At 57.5% G+C, this 21,449-nt stretch overlaps 1 protein-coding gene and 1 long non-coding RNA gene across 6 annotated transcripts in view; one reads left to right on the top strand and one right to left on the bottom strand.

Moving 5' to 3' along the window:
- PLEKHG5 (pleckstrin homology and RhoGEF domain containing G5) overlaps positions 1-21,216 on the bottom strand; it is a 45,144-nt gene extending 23,928 nt beyond the window's left edge. Inside the window, exons 1-2 of one of the 5 annotated variants that reach the window (XM_074334160.1) lie at positions 20,632-21,216; positions 949-1,025 (exon numbers count right to left, since the gene is read on the bottom strand). In XM_074334160.1, coding sequence (XP_074190261.1) covers positions 949-1,025; positions 20,632-20,698 — 144 coding nt within the window. In that variant the 5' untranslated portion in view covers positions 20,699-21,216. Of the gene's footprint in view, positions 1-948; positions 1,026-1,917; positions 2,067-9,325; positions 9,598-20,631 lie in introns of those variants that run through there. The other 4 variants (XM_074334159.1, XM_074334158.1, XM_074334166.1 and 1 more) reach the window with 4 other exon arrangements.
- Positions 2,201-5,975, top strand: LOC141572057 (uncharacterized). The gene is made up of 2 exons (XR_012497088.1): positions 2,201-2,413; positions 5,653-5,975. It is a non-coding gene; the product is annotated as an uncharacterized LOC141572057 (long non-coding RNA).
- Positions 21,217-21,449: the final 233 nt, after the last annotated feature.

Below are 21,449 nucleotides of genomic sequence, written 5' to 3'. Positions count from 1 at the left end.
CTGGGTTCAAACCCCACCTTCACCATATCCTAGCGGTATGTCCCTGGGTGAGCCACTACCTCTGTGAGCCTCAGTTTCCCCATCTATAAATGGGAATATTGATAGGATAGATCTCAGAAGGCGAGAAGGAGGAGACACTGAGTCCTCAGAGCCTGAGCCTGACACAGAAAGTTGTGGCAGTTATTACCATTGTCACTCAAATGTGTGCTGGGAGGAGCTGAACGAGGGTTCAAACCCTGCCTCGATCTCTCTTGAGCTATGGGGCCTCAGCCAAGTCACAGGAACTCTCTGAACCTTGGTATCTTCATCAGGAAAACAGGGCGATGATGCCTTCCCAGCAGAGCCCCCACAAGCAGCGCATAAGGCACAGAAGGTGCGTGGTGCGTGGCACGTGGCACGAAGCCCGCAGCCCCGCGTGTCACAAGCAGAAGTGCCGTGTCGCTATTGATCATTATTCCTCTTGTTCGGCCTCATTCCCAGCTCCCAAGCCCTGGCACTCCAGAATGTTTGTCAGCACCAGGGCCACAATCACTGTGCCAAAGACCCAAAGTGTCCCTGATCCATGCCCAGGCCTAGTGTCGTAGGAAGGGTGCCGGCTGGCCCTGGAACAGAACCTTGTGGGGGGCGCCCTGTCCCTTGCGGAGTCTCAGCTTCCTCATCCATAACATGGGGCCACTTGTCACCTCAGGGCTGCTGCAAGGACTGCAGTGCAGAAAATGGCTTTGGGACATCCCTGCGTCCCCTGCCTTTGCAGAGGTCCCCCCACTTTGCTGCTCCAGACAGCGCCAGGGGCTGACCCTCTGCCTCTGAACCCAGCCACCCAGGGGCCCTATCTACCCCTGAACCCAGATGGCACTGTGGCTGAGCCAGCTGCACCTTTGCCGGGCCTCTGGATATCTGTGCCTTGATAGAGAGGGCAGTTAGACCCCTGAGCTCTGAGGTTCCTACCTTGGCTGCCCGCCCCTTGTCCATGCAGTCAGGGTTCTGACAGCGTAGTCCCTTCTCCTCGGCCAGGCTCCCGTCGTCTGCAGAGGAGAGGAGCAGAAGGTTATCAGTTGGGTGGGGCCCAGGGAAGGGTGCGCCCCAGGCAGGGGCACCCAGCCTCCCCCAGGGCCCCAGTAGCCTCCCCACCAGAGGATGGGTGGGGCCAGCTCCTCAAACCTCCCTTCAAAGGAGGTCAGTGTCCCTTTCTCTTTTAAATGCCAACTTATCTGCACGGGAATCTGTTTGCAGAGCCCTTTTCTTGTTGCTGTTCCCCAGGGAAATTGTCCAGATTCTATGGGGAGAAACCGTCTTTGGAAATAAGCTGCTCCCTCCCTCGGTCCCACAAGTCTGGGGGGTGGGTGGCTCAGTGAACTTGTCGGGCCCCTGATTCCTGGGGGACCCTGCAGGAGTGCTGGGGACACGGGGACTCCAGAGGTCCAAGATCCTTCCTCTCCCGGCCCTACACATCACTGCCCCCCTGTATGGACGCCCCTCAAAGGCCTAGGTGGTCCCTCTTACCCTCTGTCCATTTTTGACCCAGAATTTGACCCACTCCAAGCTGCCTCTTTCTGGGGTGCAACAGTGGAGGGGGCAGGGAAGGGGCAAAGAGGCTGTCCGCCCCAGCCAGCATGTAGGGCCGGGGAAGGGGTGCTATTGCTGCCGGCCCCAACTTGGGGGCAGAGTTTGGACCCCCGCCGCCCTGATTCTGCGGCCCGCGTCCACCTCCCACTTCGGTCAGGCCTTCCCCAGAGGAGAGGAAGGACCGAGCCCCCTCCGCGGAGAAGGAGCGGGCTCTGTCCTCTCCGCTCCCCCGCGGCCCGCCCGCGGCGCCCCCCCACCTCCCGCCCGCCCCTTCCCCGCGCTGGTACCGAGGCGGCCCGGCCCGCGGGCCTTGCTTGACGGGGTACGGCCGGGGGGCCCCCCCGCACTCACCCATGGAGCAGGCGCCGGGCGGCCGGGTACGCGAGTAGGGTGGGGGGCGCCGTGGGCCCGCCCGGGGGAACACGAAGGCGGCGGGGGAGGCCAGGGGCGCAGGCAGAGGCCTGAGCGCGACAGCCGCGAGACCCTCAGCGGCGGGAGGCGGGGCGGGGCAGGTGGGCGGCGGGCGGAGCGGGACCGCGAGCGCCCCGCCTGCGGGGGGCCGGACTTCGCTGCCGGCGCCCCGCCCCGCCCCCCGCCAGGCGGCTGCTGGGAGCGCGCTCGACCCCCTACCTCGACGCTTCCCCCCAAATGTGGTGGGTGTGACCAAAGGCTGTCCCTTCGCGCTAACTCCCTCGGCCGCCCAGCCACCTCTAATGGAGACAAACACCTCTGTTTCTGATGTGGTAGGAGACGTTTTCTCAACCTCCTAGAAAGCGGGAATGAAGACATTTTAGACAACTTTGCTATTTCTCTTGGTCCAAATGGTGCCATCTAATTGGAAATGCAGGTTAGGACAGCTCCCTGCGCCTTTCATCTCCCACCCTTAGCAGATCCCTCCCCCCCAATTTCGAAAGGCTGTCGTGGGGGTAAGGGCTCTATTGATGGGAGTGGGCTAGGTGGCTGCTGTTGTGTTGTCATTTCTGTGTTGCTTAGCATTTTAAAAACTTTATGGAAGTATAAATAAGTACAGAAAAGTGCAGCTATTATGAGTCCATAGTTCATAAAATGTATTTTCACAACACAACCAGCACTCAGATGGAGAAGCGGGGCGTCACCAGGCCCCCTGTTGAAATGCCCCCCTTGGGGGCTGCCAGCCACTCCCCACAAGCGTGGGGGGTCCTAACTTCTAACTGCATAGATTAGTTCTGCTTGGTCTTGTATTTTCCATCAGTGGCATCGTACTAGGACAGCATTTTAGTGGTCGCAAGACAATTTGCATTACAGAAACAGAACCTGGGGAGATGACCAAGACTCCCCCAAGGGGCAGAGGTCTCCTGAGCCCGCCTAGACCCCATTTCACCTGAAGGTTGGTGCTGGAGATGCTGTGTCTATGAGACCCAGATATGGAAGATCCAGTGTGCAGCAGGGCCTGGATTCCTCTCCTGGAGACTCCCCAGCCCCTTCCCCATGGCCTCTCAGTCAGAGTAGAATGTCTGTTTTCCTGTACTGATCCCTTACAGGCCGGCTCTGGGGTGTCACAGGTGACCAGAACCCAGTCCCTGTCCTCAAGGAGTCTTGGCAGAGGGAACTGTGGTGGGTCCTAGGCCTTCTGGCTCTCTGGATTCCCTCAGCAAACACACACTGAGGGTCCCCTGAAGGCCCACCATGTATCAAGCCTGGGCCGAGGCACTGGAGACACATCAGTGACCCTGTCAAGCCTTGGAGAGCTCACTGTGGGGCCTGGCAAGCAGTGCGGCCCTTTGGAGGGTAGCACATCTGCAGCACAGTGGGAAGGGGCTCTTGGGGTCGAAGCTGAGTCTGGGAGCCTCTGCACAGAGGGCTCCCAAGGTGTCCTGAGGCTTCCGGGCTGAGAGGGAGCAATGAATGGCACAGTGTCCCTCAGCCTCCTCTGTGTGCAGTGTGAACCTGGGGGCTCTGATGTCATTCTGAGGCCCCTCAGGCGGGTACAGCCTCAGTCAGTTCACAGAATAGCACAGTTCTGAGTTCCCTCTCGGAATCTCAGCTTCCTCGCTGTCCAAAGGCATCTGTCCTGCCTGTAGCCTGGAAGCAGGGGCAGCTGAGGGGGGAGATGGCCTGGTGGGGACCCTCCAGGGTCCCTGGGGTCAGCAGTCCTGCTGGCCCTGCCCCAGCCCTGCTGACTGAGGCTGGGGTGTGTGGCAGGGTTCTCCACCACAACCCCAGCAGCCCCCTCTGCCATCCGGGTTTCCACGGGGTCCTGGGCTCTCAGCCAGCTTTAGGGGGTTCCCATGCACCCTGCCAGGGGCTTCTCACACTCAACCAGACAAGGTCTGATGCTGTTGTCTTTAGGTCTCTGGGTTCTCTCAGCTCTGGGCCCAGGGTCAGGTCCTAATGCCCCCAAGACTTCTGGGTTCTGGCTCTTCATTCTGCGGGCTCTGGGCTCCTTCCTCCAGCAGGGGTTCTGGAACTGCCTTCCCACTCTCTAGGTACCGCCATGATTGCTCCAGGCCACAACTGCTGCAGGGCCAGACTATACCGCACAGCCACCATGAGGTTATTGGTGTGTGGCTTCTGGGGTTCTTCCAGCATGGGGGTTCTACCTGGCTAACCTCTCTGCCCTCTAACCCTGAGTTTCAGCTCCCTCAAGGTGCTCAGTCTGCTTTCTAGACACCCCTCTCTGGACCTCTTGGTGCCAGCTCCCCTGGGATCTAGCTTTCTGTACACTCTGTGCTAAAGCGGCAACCTCCTGGATCCTATAGATGTGCTTCCCAGAGACTCCAAACACAGGAAAATTGGTGAGGACCCTGGCAGCTCTCAGTGCCCGGAGAGAGGCCTTGGAGAGAGGCCTCTGGGGACTGGGGAGGGCTCACACACAGGGACGTCTCCCACCGCAGGCCTGTCATGAGCTCCCTTCTAGGCAAGCTGCCCAGCTACAGCCCTGCAGAAAGGATGGTTGGGGGACATGTTGTACCAGGTGATGACATACCCTAGGCATAGTTGATTTGGTCAGAGGTGGCACATTAGATTCGTTCTCTTCAGAACTTGAATTGAGATAGGCAACTCCTACTGGGCCCTGGAGCACTGAGATCATGGAAAGTCAGTCTGAGTGGGTACAGAGCCCCGGGGTGATTGGGGAACAAGAACGAGGGGACCCACAGAAGCAACTGGTCAGTGCAGAGGGCCCTAGAGCAAAGAGGGAGGGGAGAAGGTGGCTCTGTACCTGCCCTAGCTCTGCCCGAGGTCCCCACCTCCTATAGCACCCGCTCTGACTTGAGTCAACCTAAGCCAGTGTCTGGCTGCTCAGCCTCAGCCAGACCCCAGGTTCAGGCGACCCGGAACTTGCCACCACCTCCAGGGTGCCAGAGGCTGTCTCCCTGGGTCTGAAACAGCGCAGGTGTGCCCTCCTGGTTCCTCAGCTCCCACCGTCCTGGGGAAAGCCAGGGCCCCCCCGCCAGGCAGACAAGCCCCACGCCAGCTGTCCCCCCCACCCTCTATCTTAGTCACAGGATGCTTATGCCTCTCCCTCCACATGATCTCTACCACAACTGGCCGACAGGGCGCCTGGGCAGAAGCCGGCCTGCAGACATGTTTGGTTTGGCTGAGCACAATGCTTCAAAAGAATTTGAATCAGTTGCCAACTTTGAAAAGTCAGATTTCACATAAAAATCCAGATTTCTGGCTTCTCTGGACAAACCAGAAGAGACTGGCAGCTCTGGAGCCGTAGTCCTGATGGCTCTAGTTTCTCAGCTGTGTCTGCCTTACCCTGGCACACACCCTTCCACTCTCCACAGTCCCCATCATGCCCGATCGCCTCACACCAGCCCCCGTACCCGGTTACTCACCGCGTCCCCGGGAGGGAACTCAACTTCTGACATCGGCCAGCCCTTCCTGGCTCTGTCCCCCCGACGCCGGCCACCTCCGCCATCTTGCCATCCATTAACATCCTGCCAGCTCTCCAAGGCCCAAGTCAAATGCAGCAAACTCTGCAAGGCCCGTCTATCTCAACATATCCAGATGAATCTCTCTCCCCTCACCCCGTCTTGATCGCACTGTCCTGGGAGGGACCTTTGAATTGACCTATTACTTTTCACCTGTCTTCCCCACCAGGTTGCTCCAGGAACACTGCCCCATGCCATAGCCCTGCCTTACATGGGTTCTCCATACGTGGTTTCATTTCACAGCCTGACCCTCTGCAACATCATCCAATCCCAAATGGCAGCCACTGGCCACTATCGCTACGGAGCACATGCAGTGAGGCCAGCCCAGATGGAGACGGCTGTATACACACTGACTTTTAAGACTTAGCGCAAAAGCAAGAAAAAAGAACAGAACGTAAAATCTTATTGATGACTCTTTACATAGATTACATGTTAAAATGGTAATGTTTGGAATTATACATTGGGTTAAATAAAATACATTATTAAAGTTAATTTCACCTGCTTGTTGTTGTTTTTTAATGTGGTTACTAGAGAATTTTAAATGACACAATCTATTTTGATGAATAAATGAACCTATCTATTGGATAGTACTGTTCTAAACAACGGTGAGATGGAAGTATTATCATTGTACCATTTCACAGAAGAGGAAACTGAGGCTTAGAGGGTTGAACACCTTGCCCAAGATCATGCCACCAGCGAGCGATGAGGCTGGGACTTGATCCCAGGTCCATAAGGTTCCAAGTCTATGCTCCTAACAATGAGGCTACACTGCCCCCACAATGCCCCCAAGAGCCTGGCATAGTTAGGTGCTTGGCACACATGAATTGATCCCCTCATTGCTACATAAGTGCCTCCTTGCCCAGCTGGCCCCAGGCTGACACAAATGTACAACAAACCACCCTTGTTGTCATTCCTCAGGGATCCACTCACCTGTGAGTCCCCCTGCCATGAACCCTTCTGCCCTAAGAAGGCAGAGCTCCCTGCCCACCATCTCCCAACGCCCAGCCTGGCCATGCAAAGGCTGCCACTCCCAGGAAGCATCTGTGGCCTTAAATGTCCCCTCCTACACTAACCCGGCCCTCCTGGGAGCGCGTCCATGCTTGGGCAGCTGCCGCAGGCTGTGCGAGGGCTGGGCCCCTCACCAGGGCAGCCTGCAGAAGGGCAAAGTTTGGCCCATACCTGGCCAAGAGCCAGAGGGGCATGTTCTGGGCTAACGGCTGGCCCCAGGAACCACCCACCTGTCCCTACCCTGGACACTGCTCAGAGCATCACAGGTGGCCTGGGAAAGAAACGTGGTCCCCTTCCCAAAGGCCCATGGGGCATCTCGGGGTAGGGCTGTCAGGTGGGGAGAAAGGACCATGGACCATGGCCTCTGACGCTGTCCCTGCTGCAGACCAGAACCACCACTGGCATAGTCCCCTGAGGCCTGGACACCCCAACACTCGCCCTGCCCACCCGCAGCCGTCAGGCGCAATAAGAGGTGGGAGGACACAATTCAGAATTCCTTCCTGGGGCCACAGAAACTGTCCACACAGTTCCTGCCTGCAGGCCTGGAGCCAGCTGGCCACTTTCTCTAGTTGAGGCTGTTGTGGGCACCTGCCCATTTGCCCACCACAGGCTTCCTGCCAAGGCTCCTCAGAGGAACCGAGAGTGGCCAAGGAGGAACAGGAGTAGGGTTCCAGAAACGGGTTTGAGATTCCGATTTAGGACAGTCACGCTCTGGGCACGAGCCCCACCCCCATCACGGGGCTGGGCTGGCACCAGGGCTCACCACCCACCCTTGATGGGCCCAGGCCAGGAACCGGCTGGCTGCAGAGGACAAAGCCCACACAGACAGCTGTGTGCCCAGCTCACCCACCCAGGCTGCCTGAGCTCACCCCCAGGTCTGCTCACGTGCTGTGACCCACCCACTCTGTGGTGGGGCCTCTCTCCCAGCCGGGACAGCGGGTAGCGCGAACACGGGGACACACAGGTGACCAGGGCCTTGTTCTGCGTCCTGAGGCTGAGGGCCGGAGTTGTGCATCGGCGCCACCGCTCACAACCACGCTGGCTTTCCCTTCAGAGTAAAGGGGACACCGAGAATTGTCCCTGTTTCAAAGGATGGGGCACGGAGAGGCCAGGAGCCAAGGCTTTCAATAGGCTTGGTATCGGGCAAGTCTCCTCTAAATGTTGGCTTTGGGGCCACAGAGCTGGAGGCAGACAGTCACTGCTGTGGGTTGTGGGGCCCCAGAGGTGGCAGGGACTGTCCTGCTTGGGGACGGCAGGGGGATGGGTGGGCTTCACAGAAGTCGCTCCAGAGCTGCGCTGGACACCCCAGGCAGAGGGCCCAGCAGGAGCAAAGCTTGGGCTCCTCCCGATGACAGAGATGAAGGGAACAGCTGGAGGGCCCTGGGAGACCGGGGTGCACAGTCTGATTTGGGGTGGGACTGGTTAAAAGACCTCAGGTAAATGTCTGGCGCTGTGGGGACCTCGGCCGCCTTACCTGCCTCAGGTCGACAGAAACCTGCCAGGTGAAGCAGTGCAAGCAGACAGGACCCCCACGGCCTGCCCCACAGGCACACTCCCCCTAACCTATTCTCTGCCTCCAGAATGGTGCTTTCCCACAGGTTGGCCTGCTACCACGCCTGCCTGCCCCTGTGCCATCCTCCAGCCTCCCCTGCACCACCCTGGCCAGCATCACGGGCTCTCCCTCACACAGTCCTGCCCTCCCACCTCTGACGGTGCCCAGTGACGGTGCACTATGCCCACCGCCCCTCCAAGCAGCCACATTCCCCCATCCACTGCAGCCAGTGGGACAGGAAACAGGAGGAGGCTTGTCACATAAGGGACACTTGTCATTCTCCCTTCTGGGAGCAGCGTTTCTCACCGTGCTTTGTGGAACCCATGCCCCATGTGGTCCCATTCCATGGTGGACCCCAAGCCTAGCCATCACTTTCCATCCCCTCTGGCCACAGGGAAGTGTCAGGGAAGGGCCACGCCAGGCTGGAGAAGCTGCACTGGGAAGGGCTCCTGTTCCTTGGAGCCTGGGGCCCGAGATGAGGTGAGCAGAGGAGGAGAAAACTAAGGCCTGGGGCCCCGCATCCTGCCAACTTCTGCAGGCCGACCTGGCTTCTGTCACTGGCCCCGAAGTGTCCTGACAGAATTAGTCACCAGCCGAAAGCCATATGCTCTGCCGGGCCACTGATTAGTAGGGCTACGAAGAAATGACATCAATAATAACAGCCTGCACAGCGTGCGTCCCTGCTCTGCGCCACGTGTGTCACCCCACTCGGTCCTCTCAGCCACCCGCAATGCCGCTGGCATCGTTATCCCCAATTACATGGCTCTCCTGGCATCTCACGTCTGTGAAATGGCCAGGTTGGCATTCAAACACAGGCCGTGGGACTCAGCGTCCCCACTCCCGGTCCTGCCTGTCCAGGTTCTTGATCTCTCTGTGCTGTTTCCTCATCTGCGATGCAGATAATGGGACAAATGACACGTGTCCTTGAACATGAACATTCCAGAAGAACTCGTCCCACCACATGGCCCTAATCTTGGAGGCAGAGGATAGAGGCAGAGCCCAGGCCTAAAGCCCAGGACAGGCCATTGCTACCCCCAGCCCTAGCTGACTTGCCACAAGTCAGCCTGGCTGCCCCGAGGCCCCAGGGCCCTGGTGTCCGGCCCCTCCCCCACCAGCAGCGCCCTCAGGAGCAGCTCTGGCCCCACATTGCTGCTGAGTGAGTGACTGACAGTACCATGTGCCTGGTGATCCGGCCACAGGCTCTGGCCAAAGGGAGGCAGCCAGGTAGACCAGGTGTTGCAGCCTCCAGACAGCCCTCCTGGGAAGGTGGGCCCACACCTACCCCCAAGGTCCTCGATGATGTCCAGGGTGGAGCTCCAGGAGAAACGCTCGACGGCCCCCAGCTCCAGCTCAGCCAGGTCACTGGGCAGGGCCTCCAGCTCGTAGGTGCCCCGCTTCTTCCAGTAGAGAAACATGCTGAGGCCTAGGGAGGCCTCCCCGCCAGGTCCCTGCCCTCAGAGGCTGGGCGGCCCCAGGGCCCCAGGTCCCTGAGGCCTGGATTCAGCGGGTGCAGGGGCTACAGAGGGGCTGTAGGGACCCTGGGCTGGCCTTGGGCCGGCAAGCACGGCCCTCCCAGGGGAGGGGAGCATTCTGGGAGCGGCTGGGGGCCCTGGAGCTGACCAATGGCCAGGGCCCTGGCCCCACACAAAGCGCCTTTCTTTCCCTCCTACAGACATTTTACAAATTTCGACTTCCCGGCCCCCTTGGAGCCCCCACCGAGGGGATGGGCTGGCCGTCTGGGGACGACAGAGGCCCGGAAAAAAGTGCGATTGTTCCGTGGTCTCTTTGCTAAGATAAGTTTTCAGAGGAGAAAAATTTGCTGCCCCAGGAGCAATTCCAGCCTCCCTGCACCCGCCTCTGACCTCTGACCCCAGCCCTCAGCTCTAGCTGGGCCCTGCAGGATTTCTCAATGAGGAGTGGAAGCACCCATGGGGGGGTGCCATGGGATGACCCTCAGGGCTGTTTTCAGCTGCCTGATTGGGCACCCTCCCCAGGAAGCTTAAGGCACGTCTCCCAGTTCCGCTGAGCAAAGGCTTACAGGGGCCAGAGGGCAGGAGCTGCTGGCCAGGCCTTACCCCCAGGCTGCCAGGGAGGCACAGCGTCTACCCTCTGGGCTCTCACCAACAGCCTCTCCCCTCCCTGGGCTGGCCACATTTCACCAAGCTGCCTACCCAGCCCTGCCTCCTTCCTTGAACTGTGTCACCCACACCAATGGCAATGCCATGCATGGAGCCCTGGGCAGGCCAAACCCAGGCAAAGAGCCTCTGGCATCATCACAGAGCTCCAGTGCCCCCTGCACAGTGGGCACAAGAGTGGGGTCGGAGGGGTGGGTAGGGGCAGGGAGGTAAGAAAAGCTGGGGGGTGGAGGAGCTGGGGGGCGTGCAAGCTACCTACAAAAAGAACCATACGAAGAATTTTTAAAACCAGTTATACAGAAAATTGACTGAAAGTCACCAGTCAATTTATTCCAAAGCCTTGTAAAACTTGTAAATTCTTATCTAGTTAGAAAATTAAAATGAAAACCTATGGCTGCCCTCGGGGGAGAGACCTCTGCCCTCGCATTCAGGAAAGCTGTGCCTATCCAATCCTTTTGGTTCTCCCCACGGAGGTGGGATTGTCTCCGTGGCACAAATGAGGAAACGGGCTCAGCTAATAAGGAGCAGAATTTGGATTTGAACCCAGGAGTGTCTGGCTTCGAAGCCAACTTGGGGGCCTGAGCTGCCATCTGAGGGAGAAGACTGGGTGGTCAGAGGGCAGTGGGTTGGCCTGGTGAAAATCGAGAAACACCATATTTCAGAGCCTCTTCTGTCCGACCCTGCAGCGACCCACACCCCCAGCCTGCCAGGGCCCCAGAGGAGGTAGCCTGGAGCTAGCAGAGATGGCCACCCCACCTACCCGATGCCTGGCAAGAGACAGGCACGAGGCCCAGGCAGGGGGAGCTGGCAGCAGAAGTCTCTGCTTTCAGGTGGCGGGGGGGTCACCCCAGGGCTGCGGCGGGTGGGAGGGTGGTCGGGGTGGCTGTCCAGGCAGCCTGCACACCCCTAGCTGAGGGCTAAGGTGCCAAGAGGCGGCAGAGTAATTCAAACCATATGCCTGCCTGCCCTCCTCCTCCTCTGGCACGGAGCCAGGGACGGACAAACGCTGGCCCCTTGGTCCATGATCACAGGCGCCCACGTGGCCTCGGCCTGAGCCCACAGGAGGCTGGGGGTGAGCTGGCTCGTGTTCACGGGAAAGTGGCCAGTGTGGGGGTGTCAGGCCAAGCTTGGGGAGTGAGACAATTCTTCCCCGATAGTCATGGCCAGTCTCAGTGCCCACCCAGCGGAGGCCAGGACTATCCAGTGGGGAATGTCGGGGAGCAGTCACCTATCCCAGAGCCTGCTGCATCGGGGCCCAGCAGGGGCCACATTTGGTTATGGTTTCGGCACAGCCAGCCCCGATGCAGCCCCATTGGGGGAGTGCGGTGGGCAAATTTCTTCCTACCCTCAGCTTTGGAGTAAAGGCAAGGAGCCCTGCCCCCCGCCTGCACCCACCTGCAGAGGCCCCACTCGGGCTGCTTCCGCTCAGGCCTACATGCTGCAAAGGATGAGGCCTGGCTGTGCCCCTCCCTCCCCCACTCTCCAGGCCCATGTGGTCTCATCCCCGAGTTCTCTCTGTCCCCAAATGTACCTCCTGCTTCCCACCTTCCTGCCTTTGCTCGTGCCAGTCCTGCTGCCTGGATGTCCTCTGGCTCCCATGCGCCCACACTCCTTCTGTCCAATCTAGAGGTCCCCCAGCCCCCGCCTCCCCTCCTTGCTCCCTGCAGACAAGGGCATGGGCAACTCCCCGGCTTTAGGGCAGGCTCACCCAGGCTGGCAAAAGGGCCCCACAGTGCTCCGGGGCATCGTGTCAGCCCCCAACACCCCGAGGCAGTCAGTGGCAAAGGCAGTGGACACCCTGGCCTTTCCCTGATCTGGGGGAACCACAAAACCAGACAGCTGGCAATGCGGCTCACAGACATGGGGGTTCTTTAGCACCTCTGAGACAGCTGGGGCACACATGGCTATCTTGCATGCTGCTGTGTCCCCAGCCCCAGGTGGGTGCAGAGTGATGACAGCTACACTTCCGTGGGCCAGAGGCCGTGCTGAGCTCAGCTCACACGTTATCTCCTTTAATCCTCATGTCAGCCCCATGAGGTGGGTGCTGTCACCCCACGACAGCGGTGCAGAAGCTGAGGCAAAGGAGTGGGGAATAACTTGCCCATGGCCACATGGAGCTCGCAGAGCATAAGCTGGGGACAACAGAGCCTGGCCTCCCTGCCACAGTCACTGAAAGATACAGATGGGCAGCCTGATGGACACGTGTAAGTCAGGGTGGTCCAAGCTAGAAGCCCCTCCTCCCACAGCGCCAGGTCCTCGCTCCTCCCAAAATCTCCTGGCCTCTGGATGGGACAATCTGAGGGGAGCAAGAGACCAATGGCTGTGCCTCCTCTGGGACGCCCCTTGGGACTGGGAGCCTCGGCCCCGGGCAGGGAGACCCCAGAGGTTGGCCCCTCATCCCCAACACGGAGCTTCCATTGGCTGGGGCTGCCTCATCCAGGGCCTGGCAAGAGCCTTGGACAAGGGGAGGGGGCCAAGCGTCTGCAAATGTCAGCTATTTCCTTGAGAGCGGAAGTGCCTCGTGAGGGCTGGAGTAGGAGCCCTGAGAGGCCACTTGCTGAATAAAGCGATGAAAGGGGAAGAGGAGGGGGCGGCCTGAACTGGCCATCAACCCCCATGGCTGTGTTCCAGCAAGCCATGGCCTCCAGAGACCTTGGCGGTGATAGTACCTGCCCTGCCTGAGCCCCTAGGCTCCCTTTCCCCTCACTCACCCTGGCTGACCCCTTTCTCACCCATGCGGAGCCCTGCAGCATCCGGGGGGCCATTCCCTAAGAGTTCAGGGTCCTGGCTCGGCCTCACTGCTGGACAGCCTCAGGCACGACACTTCTGGAAGCCTCCGATTCCACATCTGTGAAATAGGTTAAGGAGAGAGCCGCACACAATGTTGCCTCCATGAGATCCTTTTCACAGGGGCTAAGCAGGGAGCCTGGCAGAGAACAGGTGCTTGCCCCTGGGGATGAAGACTTGGGGGGGCCTTGCAGCCTGCCAAGGGGCCTGCCCCTCCCTACCCCACCCCAGGCAAGGTCTACCATGACCCTCTGTGGTCTCCTGAGTCCCCCAGGAGCAGGTGACCCCATCCTTTCCTCCTTTTTCCGATGTTTGGAGAGGCCTGTCTGGACCCCCAGGGCAGCCCAGGAGCGCCAGCTATGTGGGTGGGGGGATGGCTGGGGCCAGAGCTGGTGCTGCCAGACTGTGCTCAGTGCCAGCCGCCCAGCTCGCGTGAGAAGCTGCCGCATGTGCTGGGCTGTGCTAAGTGCTCCCAGGTCGGGTTGCAGGAGGTCAGCCAGCCAGCCGGGAGGCCTGTTGTGTAACCTGGAGGGGTCGGCCACTAGTCGTCCCCCAGCCCTCCAGCTCTCGAGAATCTGCCCGTTGGCCAAGCCTGAGAGGAGATGTGTCCCACTGACCACCCCCCTCCCACCAGACCTCCAGCTCCCGATAATGAGAAGAATCTGCCCCCACCTGCCTGGGGTACCAGCCAAGGACCCTCCAGGACCACAGCTTGGTGGTGGCCCCTGGTGGGGGGCGTGGGGTGGGGTGGAAGCCAACCCCTGGCCAGTAGGTGGTGCACCCAGGACTGGCACCTGCAGGAGAGGTGAACAGTGGGGTGACACAGAGCCTCCCCTGCAGAGTAAAGCATTCCAAAGACTGGACACGTGGGCCTGAAGCCTCAGCCGCCTGCGGGTCCATTAATTTGGAAGGTGCTGGTGCAAATCTGGGCTACAGCCACCTAGCCTTGAGCCAGCCTGAACCTTGAACCTCAACCAGGCCCCAGCCTGAGGGCTTCTCCCCAGACACCTCTTCACAGCCCATGGCAAAGGTGGTCCATGGCCCACCAGAGTGGGCTGCACTCACCATGCAGGAGGGGGCTGACAGGCAACCTCCACACTCCTGTACTTTCCACACGGCCCTTTCTCCAACCCACTGGGGCCTCTGGGGCTGGGACTGAGATGTCCACACACAGCAGGGCCCCGATGAAGCTCATGGAGGCAGGACGGAGGCGGCAGGACCTGGCAGTGGGTTTCTGCTCTCTTCCCAGCGTGGGCACTGCAGGCTGCTGCTCTGAAGCTCCCCCACAGCCGGGCTTCCCCAGCACTCAGTGTGAATGTGTGTGGCCCATCACCACAGCCTGGGGAGAGAGTGCCAGGCACAGAAGGGGCTGAGCCCCTGCGGCCAAGGCAAGGAAAGCCTGGGCTGCTCTTGTCCCCTCCAAAGCAGAGGGACCCTGTCTCAGCCCTTTATGTCCAGCTTCTGGCAGGGCACACAGTAGAGACACTACCATTGCCAAGTCCCCCCGTGAGCCAAGCCCTGGACCAAGAGCCTCTGAGGTGGATGCCCTTTACTTTGCCTAATGACCCTGTCACTGTTACGACTGCCCCCATCTTATAGCACAGGAAGCTGAGGCCAGGGGACTAGAGACCTGCCAGGTCAGCCAGGAGGTGGGGGAGGGGCTGTGCCAGTGTGCCCACCACCCTGCTACCCGCTGCTCCCTCCACAGTCAAGATATTTTAAGTTCCACGTGCCACCAGGGTCATCAGTGACGCTTCCTGTTCATAGCTGCTCAGCGCCCTGAGCTGAGCACATGGGCTCAGGTGAGCCCATCCCAGGTGCCTGGAGTCCTGGGCTCCTCCCTTCCCCAGACACGCTCCTACCTCCGGACTCTGGGAGCCCTTCAGTCTTGGACAAACCTCCCTGACCTTTAAACCCACTAGCCACGGGTCTCAGAAAAGTGGGCTCCCCTGAGTGTGAGGGGGGCAGCCAGACAACAGACCCCTCAGACCCAGGTGGCTCCCCAGAGGCGATGAGATGGGAGGTCCAGTCACTGTCTAGCGTTAGGGCTGACCATCGTCACCCACCCATCTACCCACCACAGACTAGGGACAAGCAGCCTGGGCCAGGCTTGCCATGGGCCTGCTGCCCACGCCATTCTAAGCTCTGCCTCTAGAATGCCCCGACCCCACCCCAGGCCACCACTGTCCTGTCTGGGCCCCTGCCTCACTCTTGCCCTTTGTAAGCTGGCCTCTAAAAGGCAGCCTGGCACCTGGGTTCAGATCCTAGCTCCAGCTCCTGCTAGCTGTGTCGCCTTGGGCAAGCTGCTTAGCCTCTCTGGGCCTCAGTGCCCTCATCTATACTGTGGGGTGTTACCTCACAGGGCTACTGCAAAGGGTTGCTGTGGGGATTAAATGAATTGATTGGGAAAAGCGGCTTCACACTCACGAAGGGTGTGGAGGTGTGGGGAACAGCGATGGTCAATTCTCCTGGTTGGGGCTCCATGGCCAATGGCTTACAATCAAGAGAATGCAGTGCAAATCTGAAAATGTCACTGCTTTGACTGAAAACCTGCCATCCTCCCTGGCACAGCCATTTGGATCCTTTGGGACCCAACACCAGACACTGCTCCTGGTGGATCAATGGGGCCATCCCCCAGACACCGGGGCAAGACAACCCGTGTCCTGGCTGTGTTGCAGGTGACACACTAGAATGCTGGAGTCTCGGCTCCATCTAAACTGGGAGCTCCTTGAGGGCAACTACTGGCTTCATTCTCCCCCGAATGCAGACCCCGGCCTAGCCTGGCCCAGAGCAGGTGCCAGGGGAATGCTTGTGAACTTCAACTTGGATCAATTCACGACCAACTGTGTCTTGCCAAGGCTGACTTTCGAACACCTCAAGACTTGGTCTAGCTGGGCTTACCCGTTTCAAAGGTAAAGGTGGCAGGGCTCCCTGGCCTCCAAGAAAGACCCCTGGCCTGGAAGCTTAGCCTGGGGTCAGAGCTGGCCACTCCCTGGGAGGGGCTGAAACCCCAGGTGCTCTGTCAGCCTGGGGAGGGGGAAAGGGAGGAAATGCAGGCCTGTTTCCCTAGTGCCATCTGTGGCTGAGGCCTGATGGCCACATTCCAATCTCATTGCCGGTTGCTGGCCACTACAGACTTCTAAACCTGGCCAGACAGACCGAGAGGCTGGGCCTTCTTGAGGGCCAAGTCCGTCCAAGGAACAAAGGCTTCTGGGCCAGGCTCCTGACCACAGAAGAGACAGGCCAGACTTCCAGCACAGCTGGGATTTCAAAATACCTAGCTCATTGTTGGAACACCAATCACGATGGTTGGAAACTATCATTACGTCCCCTTGGACCTCCCCAGCAGAGACCCCGGCTGCATCAGACAGGCCTTAGCTCTCTGTTGGCCCATGGAGGCCAAGAACCCCTCCATCCCCCAAACCCAGGATGCAGGCCCAGCCTACCGAGGCCTTTTCTGGGTAGAGCAGCTGCTGGGTCTTGGCCTTATAGCAGACGCTGGTCCTCAAGGTCCTGCCTGGGTCCCATTCATTTGCATCTCAAGAAAAACAAAGCAGGTAATGGACAGAGAGTGACTGTGCACATTAGTTTGGATACTCTCTGAGGAAGGTGATTTGCGTAGAGACTGAAGTGATGTGAGGTAGCGAGCCATGCAGTTATCTGGGGAAGAGCATCTCAGGCTGAGAATGAAGCAAGTGCAAAGGCCCTGGGGCCTATTTTGTGTTTGAACTAATGTCACCAACTGTTCCAGTTTGCCCCAGACTGAAAGGATTCCTAGGACACCGGACTTGCAGTTTTCAAACCAGGATGAGTTGGTTGAGTTTGACATCAAGAGAACCTCCAGGAAGCCAGTGTGGCTGGAGCAGGGTAACAAGGGTAGGATGTGAAGGCAGCGAGGTGACAGGGCATGCGGTCCCTTAAGGGCCTGCGAGGGCTTTGGCTTTTATTCTGAGTGAGACGGGAGCCATAGGAGGTTTTTCACAGAGGAGCGATGTCATCTGACTTAGTTGTTAAAAGGCTGCTATCATAGGAGTGATAGTTTCTCAGGCGTTCAAAACACACCATTGTTTTGGATACACCACCAGCTGCAGAACAAACGTGCTACATGCTTTGGACATTTAGGTCCTTCAGTGGTGGATTAGCTAAGTGGGACCACCCTTCCCGCAGGTACAGCCAAGGAAGATGAATGAAGAATAAAATGCTTTTTAATTTTGGAAATGTCAAACCAGCCAAAATGCAGAAGAGAAGGCTGTAGGGCATTACACTCAGGTGGTTTTGCCCTCAAAGGGTTCATGTGTTCTGAAGAGTTGGAAGACTGCACTTCTGTTTTAACGGCCCTATGGGGCTCAGGGAATAAGCTCGGGGTCCTGGAAACCTCAGACTTGAATTTGAATTAAGGTCTTCCCCGACTGGTAGCAGCTCTAGGCATATAGCAGAAGCACGTGAAAATCTTCTGTCTTCCTAGGTCTCAAGTTTTCCTTGCAAATAATTTTTAAAATACAATGTCCAACACACTAAGATAACTAGACACACAAGTACATAAGACCGCACGATTGAAAACCAACAGAAACATACCCAAGAAAACTTGAGATACTGGAATTATGAGACACAAACCCAAATACAACCTCCTCTGATCACAAAATAACTCTGAGTGGTAGATGCTACTATTAATATTATCTCTACTTTAAAGATAATGAAATGGAACCTCAGGAAGCTAGTGATTTTCCTAAGGTCGCCTGGCTAGTAAGCAGGAGAGCTCTGATTCAACCGAGGTCGCTTGCCTCCATCATCTTTGCTGTTAAAAACTTACTACATAAGAGGAACCTTCGAAGAAGAAACACTAACGAGACAGAGAATTACACATGGCATGCCCTGTAGGCCGTCCACCCTCAGGAATCCTCGAGGCACGACGTCAGAGGCTGCAGCTGCCCGAGCACCTCGGCCAAGAGCCACAGCATTTCAGTAATGGGAGTGGACGAAGAGGAGAAGCGCCTGGGGACCATGTAAGGGGGTACCTGCCCAGCCACCCACCCTCTTCTGTCAGGGACAGGCTCAAGGAAGGTGGTGACTAGACCGCACATGGGGGGCCGAAATACCGCGCTGATGGGAGAATACCCGACTTTCCGGATGACAGCAAGTCCGCTCCCAGGAATTCATTCTACAGACACCGTTTCACAAGGGCACAGAGGCATCATTTACAAGAGCGGAAAACTGGAAACCCCACTTGTGCACTCATAGAAGGCGAGTTTAAAAAGGAAGGTATATCCACACCCGTCATAAAACCATTAAAAAGAATGAGGTAGAGTTTTATGCACTGGTAGTTTTTCAAATGGCCAGAATATAGTATTAACTGAAAACAGCGATTACAAAACTGCGTATTTTCTACCATTTCAAAAATTTTTACATCTACCCACATACTGTGTTTCCCCAAAGATAAGACCAGGTCTTATATTAATTTTTGCTCCAAAAGACACATTAGGGCTTACGTTCAGGGGATGTCATCCTAAAAAATCATGCTAGGGCTTATTTTCCGGTTAGGTCTTATTTTGGGGGAAACACGGTATGTAGGTATGTATATTTGTGTGTACATTCAGAGAAAAAAATCTGAAATACACATGGAACTAATAGAAAACCAGAGGCCTTATACTGCATTATTTACGTACTGTTTGAACCTTTCACATGAAACTGTTTTACTTGGATACACAGAACCCAGAGTGCACAGACGTGTGTATATATTTTTACTCGTTTATATGCTAATGAAGGGCTTGCACGACCATCTTTCACCTGCATGATTGCAACAGCCTCCTGACTCTTCGGCCCTTTATGTGACAGGCTCTCCTCCTCCATCTTCCTGAATCCACTCTCCAAACTGCTCTCGATAAGGATTTTCCTGAAACGCAAGGCAGCTCATGCTCCCACCCTACTGCGAAGGCTTCAACCCTCATAGTCCCAAGGACGCAGCCTGAGTCCTGTGAGCTGCCGACCAGCCGCTGCCCTTCCACACGCCCATCCCCCAGTTGCCCCATGGGCGTCCCAGTCATGCTGCACAAACCGCTATTTCTAGTTCCTGTCATTCTCTCTTCCCGAAATGGCCTTTTGACTCCTACACGCCACTCTTCCCCCACTCTCCTGCCCCGAATTTTTGCCCTACTGATTTCATTTTATCCTTTCGATGAGGTCACCTCTTCAGAAAATTTCTAAGACTGGTGTTCTAAGAGGAATCTTTTAGGTATGAGCTCATCACCCTACAATCACGGTATTTTAACACCTGTCAAACTGTTTCTTTACATGCCCTGATCACTCATTAGTCAGGAAGCTTCTAGAAGGATGGGACTTTATCTTGTCCACCATCATCTCCCGGCCCCTAGTACAATGCCTGACAAAAAGAGCTCAAGAAGCATTTTTGGTGACTAAATGAGTGACTCTGACATTCATGCTTGTCAAATGAATAAAGGGCTTCAAGACACAGCTGAAGCGAAACAGGTGGCCGTTCTCTGCCATCCATGTGGCAGGTATGAACAGGGGACACTCCAGAAGGCCTGTAAACCCTCATTGCACCTGTGCCTGGAAGCGACCTCCTCTTCGGTGAGCGAGCAGTGACGGGCCTTGAATGAACGGGGTGTCAGTCACTGGGGGCTCAGGGATTAAGATGACAGACCTGCTGGGGTGGACGGACGGCACAGGTTCATTTCATCCTCTGGCCACTCCTAGCAGAGAGCCCAGCGTGCCAGGTAAGCGCTGCTTGGGAAGTGGGCCAGAGGAAGGAAGCCAGCCGTGCAGACCCCTTCCTGGAAGGGGATGGCCCTGCAATGGGGGGCCTGTGTGGGTGCAGGAGGAAGTCTCCATTGACTCTCTGTCGGCTTCACAGACCTGTCTCGGGCCTGCCATGGGGAGGGGCTCTGATGAAGGTGAGAATGGAGGTGCGTACTTGAGCACAGAGAGGTCAGTGGCCAACGTGCCCCCAGGCCATTCCTCTTTGGCTAGGGATGGGGTATTTCTGGCCAGGGCTCCAATTCTGGGGCGCTGAAGGCTAGCTGATTCCACTCACTATTCCTGACCTCCCACTCCTAAAATACATCACGGCACATGGCAGGGCAAACTTAGCAATATTAATGGTTTAGGAGGAATCTCGCGGCCCTTCTTGAAAGAGCTGCAAAGGCGAAGTGGCAACCTGTCCCAGACCATACTTTCAATGGGGACACAAGCTTAATGTACAGAATGTGACAATTTGCAGGGTCTTGGGGCATCCTCCCACCCCACCACGCACCAGAAGCCATCCCAGCCCCTTTCGGCGGCAGCCAGTCGTCCGCCCCCAGAGCAATTCTTAAGCATGCAGCTTGCTTTCTTGTTTGGGGGTTAGATAGCTGAAACGGGAAGCGTCCCTGCTCTGCCTGCTCAGAGGACAGGACATTATCTGCGCCCATGAACCAGGCCGGAGGGCTAAACCTTGCCAGGCCGGTTGACCGTGACCTTCTATGCTTTCAGCTCATTATCTTACAGGTCCATGAGGAAAAGCGGCCCGCCTGCAGGAGGGGTTCTTCCAGGGTCTGGACTAATTCAGCAAGCATGGGGTCTTAGGGGTCCCTCCAAGACGCCCAAGATCTCACTCCTCACTCAGTGTCATCAACCCTCCCTTCTGGACAAAAGAGGAAGAAAACAGACTCACTGGTTCCAGGACGAAGGCTGAGCCAGCTGCAAGGTGGAGACCCGTACTTTGTCAGGACTGAATCCATGCTTGACCTCTGGGGCGGGGGCACCTTCCCTGGTCCTCGAGCCCTGTGCTAGAGCCACAGGTCTCCGTCCCTCTCTGCCCAGCTGCAGCCCCAACGCTGGAGGGCTTCTCCCTGACCCGGCCCCGGTCTTAGTTTCTCCAGCTGAATCTGTCTGCACAGAAAACCACGGAGCTCTCAGTCCAGCCAATTCGCTTCCCTCCGATGCAGGCCCCCTGGGCACTGTGTATTTTAACGTATGGACTTCGTGGCCGCGGTTTGCACCGTGCTTCCTTGCTGGTGGTTTTCTCCCCTTGGATTTTCCATTCCCAAGTACCCATTCGCTCGCTGGAACAGACTTCACACACTGCTGGCCGCCTGGGCGGCTGCCTTCCCTCCTTTCCAGGAAAGCGACGCCACGAAGACCCTGGTCTCTACAATCCCAACAGCCAGCAGCAGCCCTTCACATGGACTCCCTAGCCAAGAGGGAGGCCTGAAAGTTTGGTGGCTTCTCCCTGCCCGGCAGACATTCACAGGCGGGAGACTAAGTGGGTTCCAAAGCGTTAGAAAAACCCAAGCCACAGTCTGCTAAGCCCCACAGCGGCATCAGGGCCAATCACCATGGCAACCCTTGGCTTCCCAGCCCAACACATTGTCTGCCGGCTGAGCTGTTTGCTTACTCAGCTCCCAGCATTTCCAAATTGGATTTGCTGCCCCTCCACTCCAGCGCAGCTCCTTTCAGACTGCACCCCCCAGCCCACCCTCTGCCCCACTC

The sequence above is a fragment of the Rhinolophus sinicus genome, linkage group LG06, assembly GCF_036562045.2.
Source record: "Rhinolophus sinicus isolate RSC01 linkage group LG06, ASM3656204v1, whole genome shotgun sequence".
Classification (NCBI taxonomy): Eukaryota; Metazoa; Chordata; class Mammalia; order Chiroptera; family Rhinolophidae; genus Rhinolophus; species Rhinolophus sinicus.
This window is presented reverse-complemented; position numbering and strand designations above follow the sequence as displayed.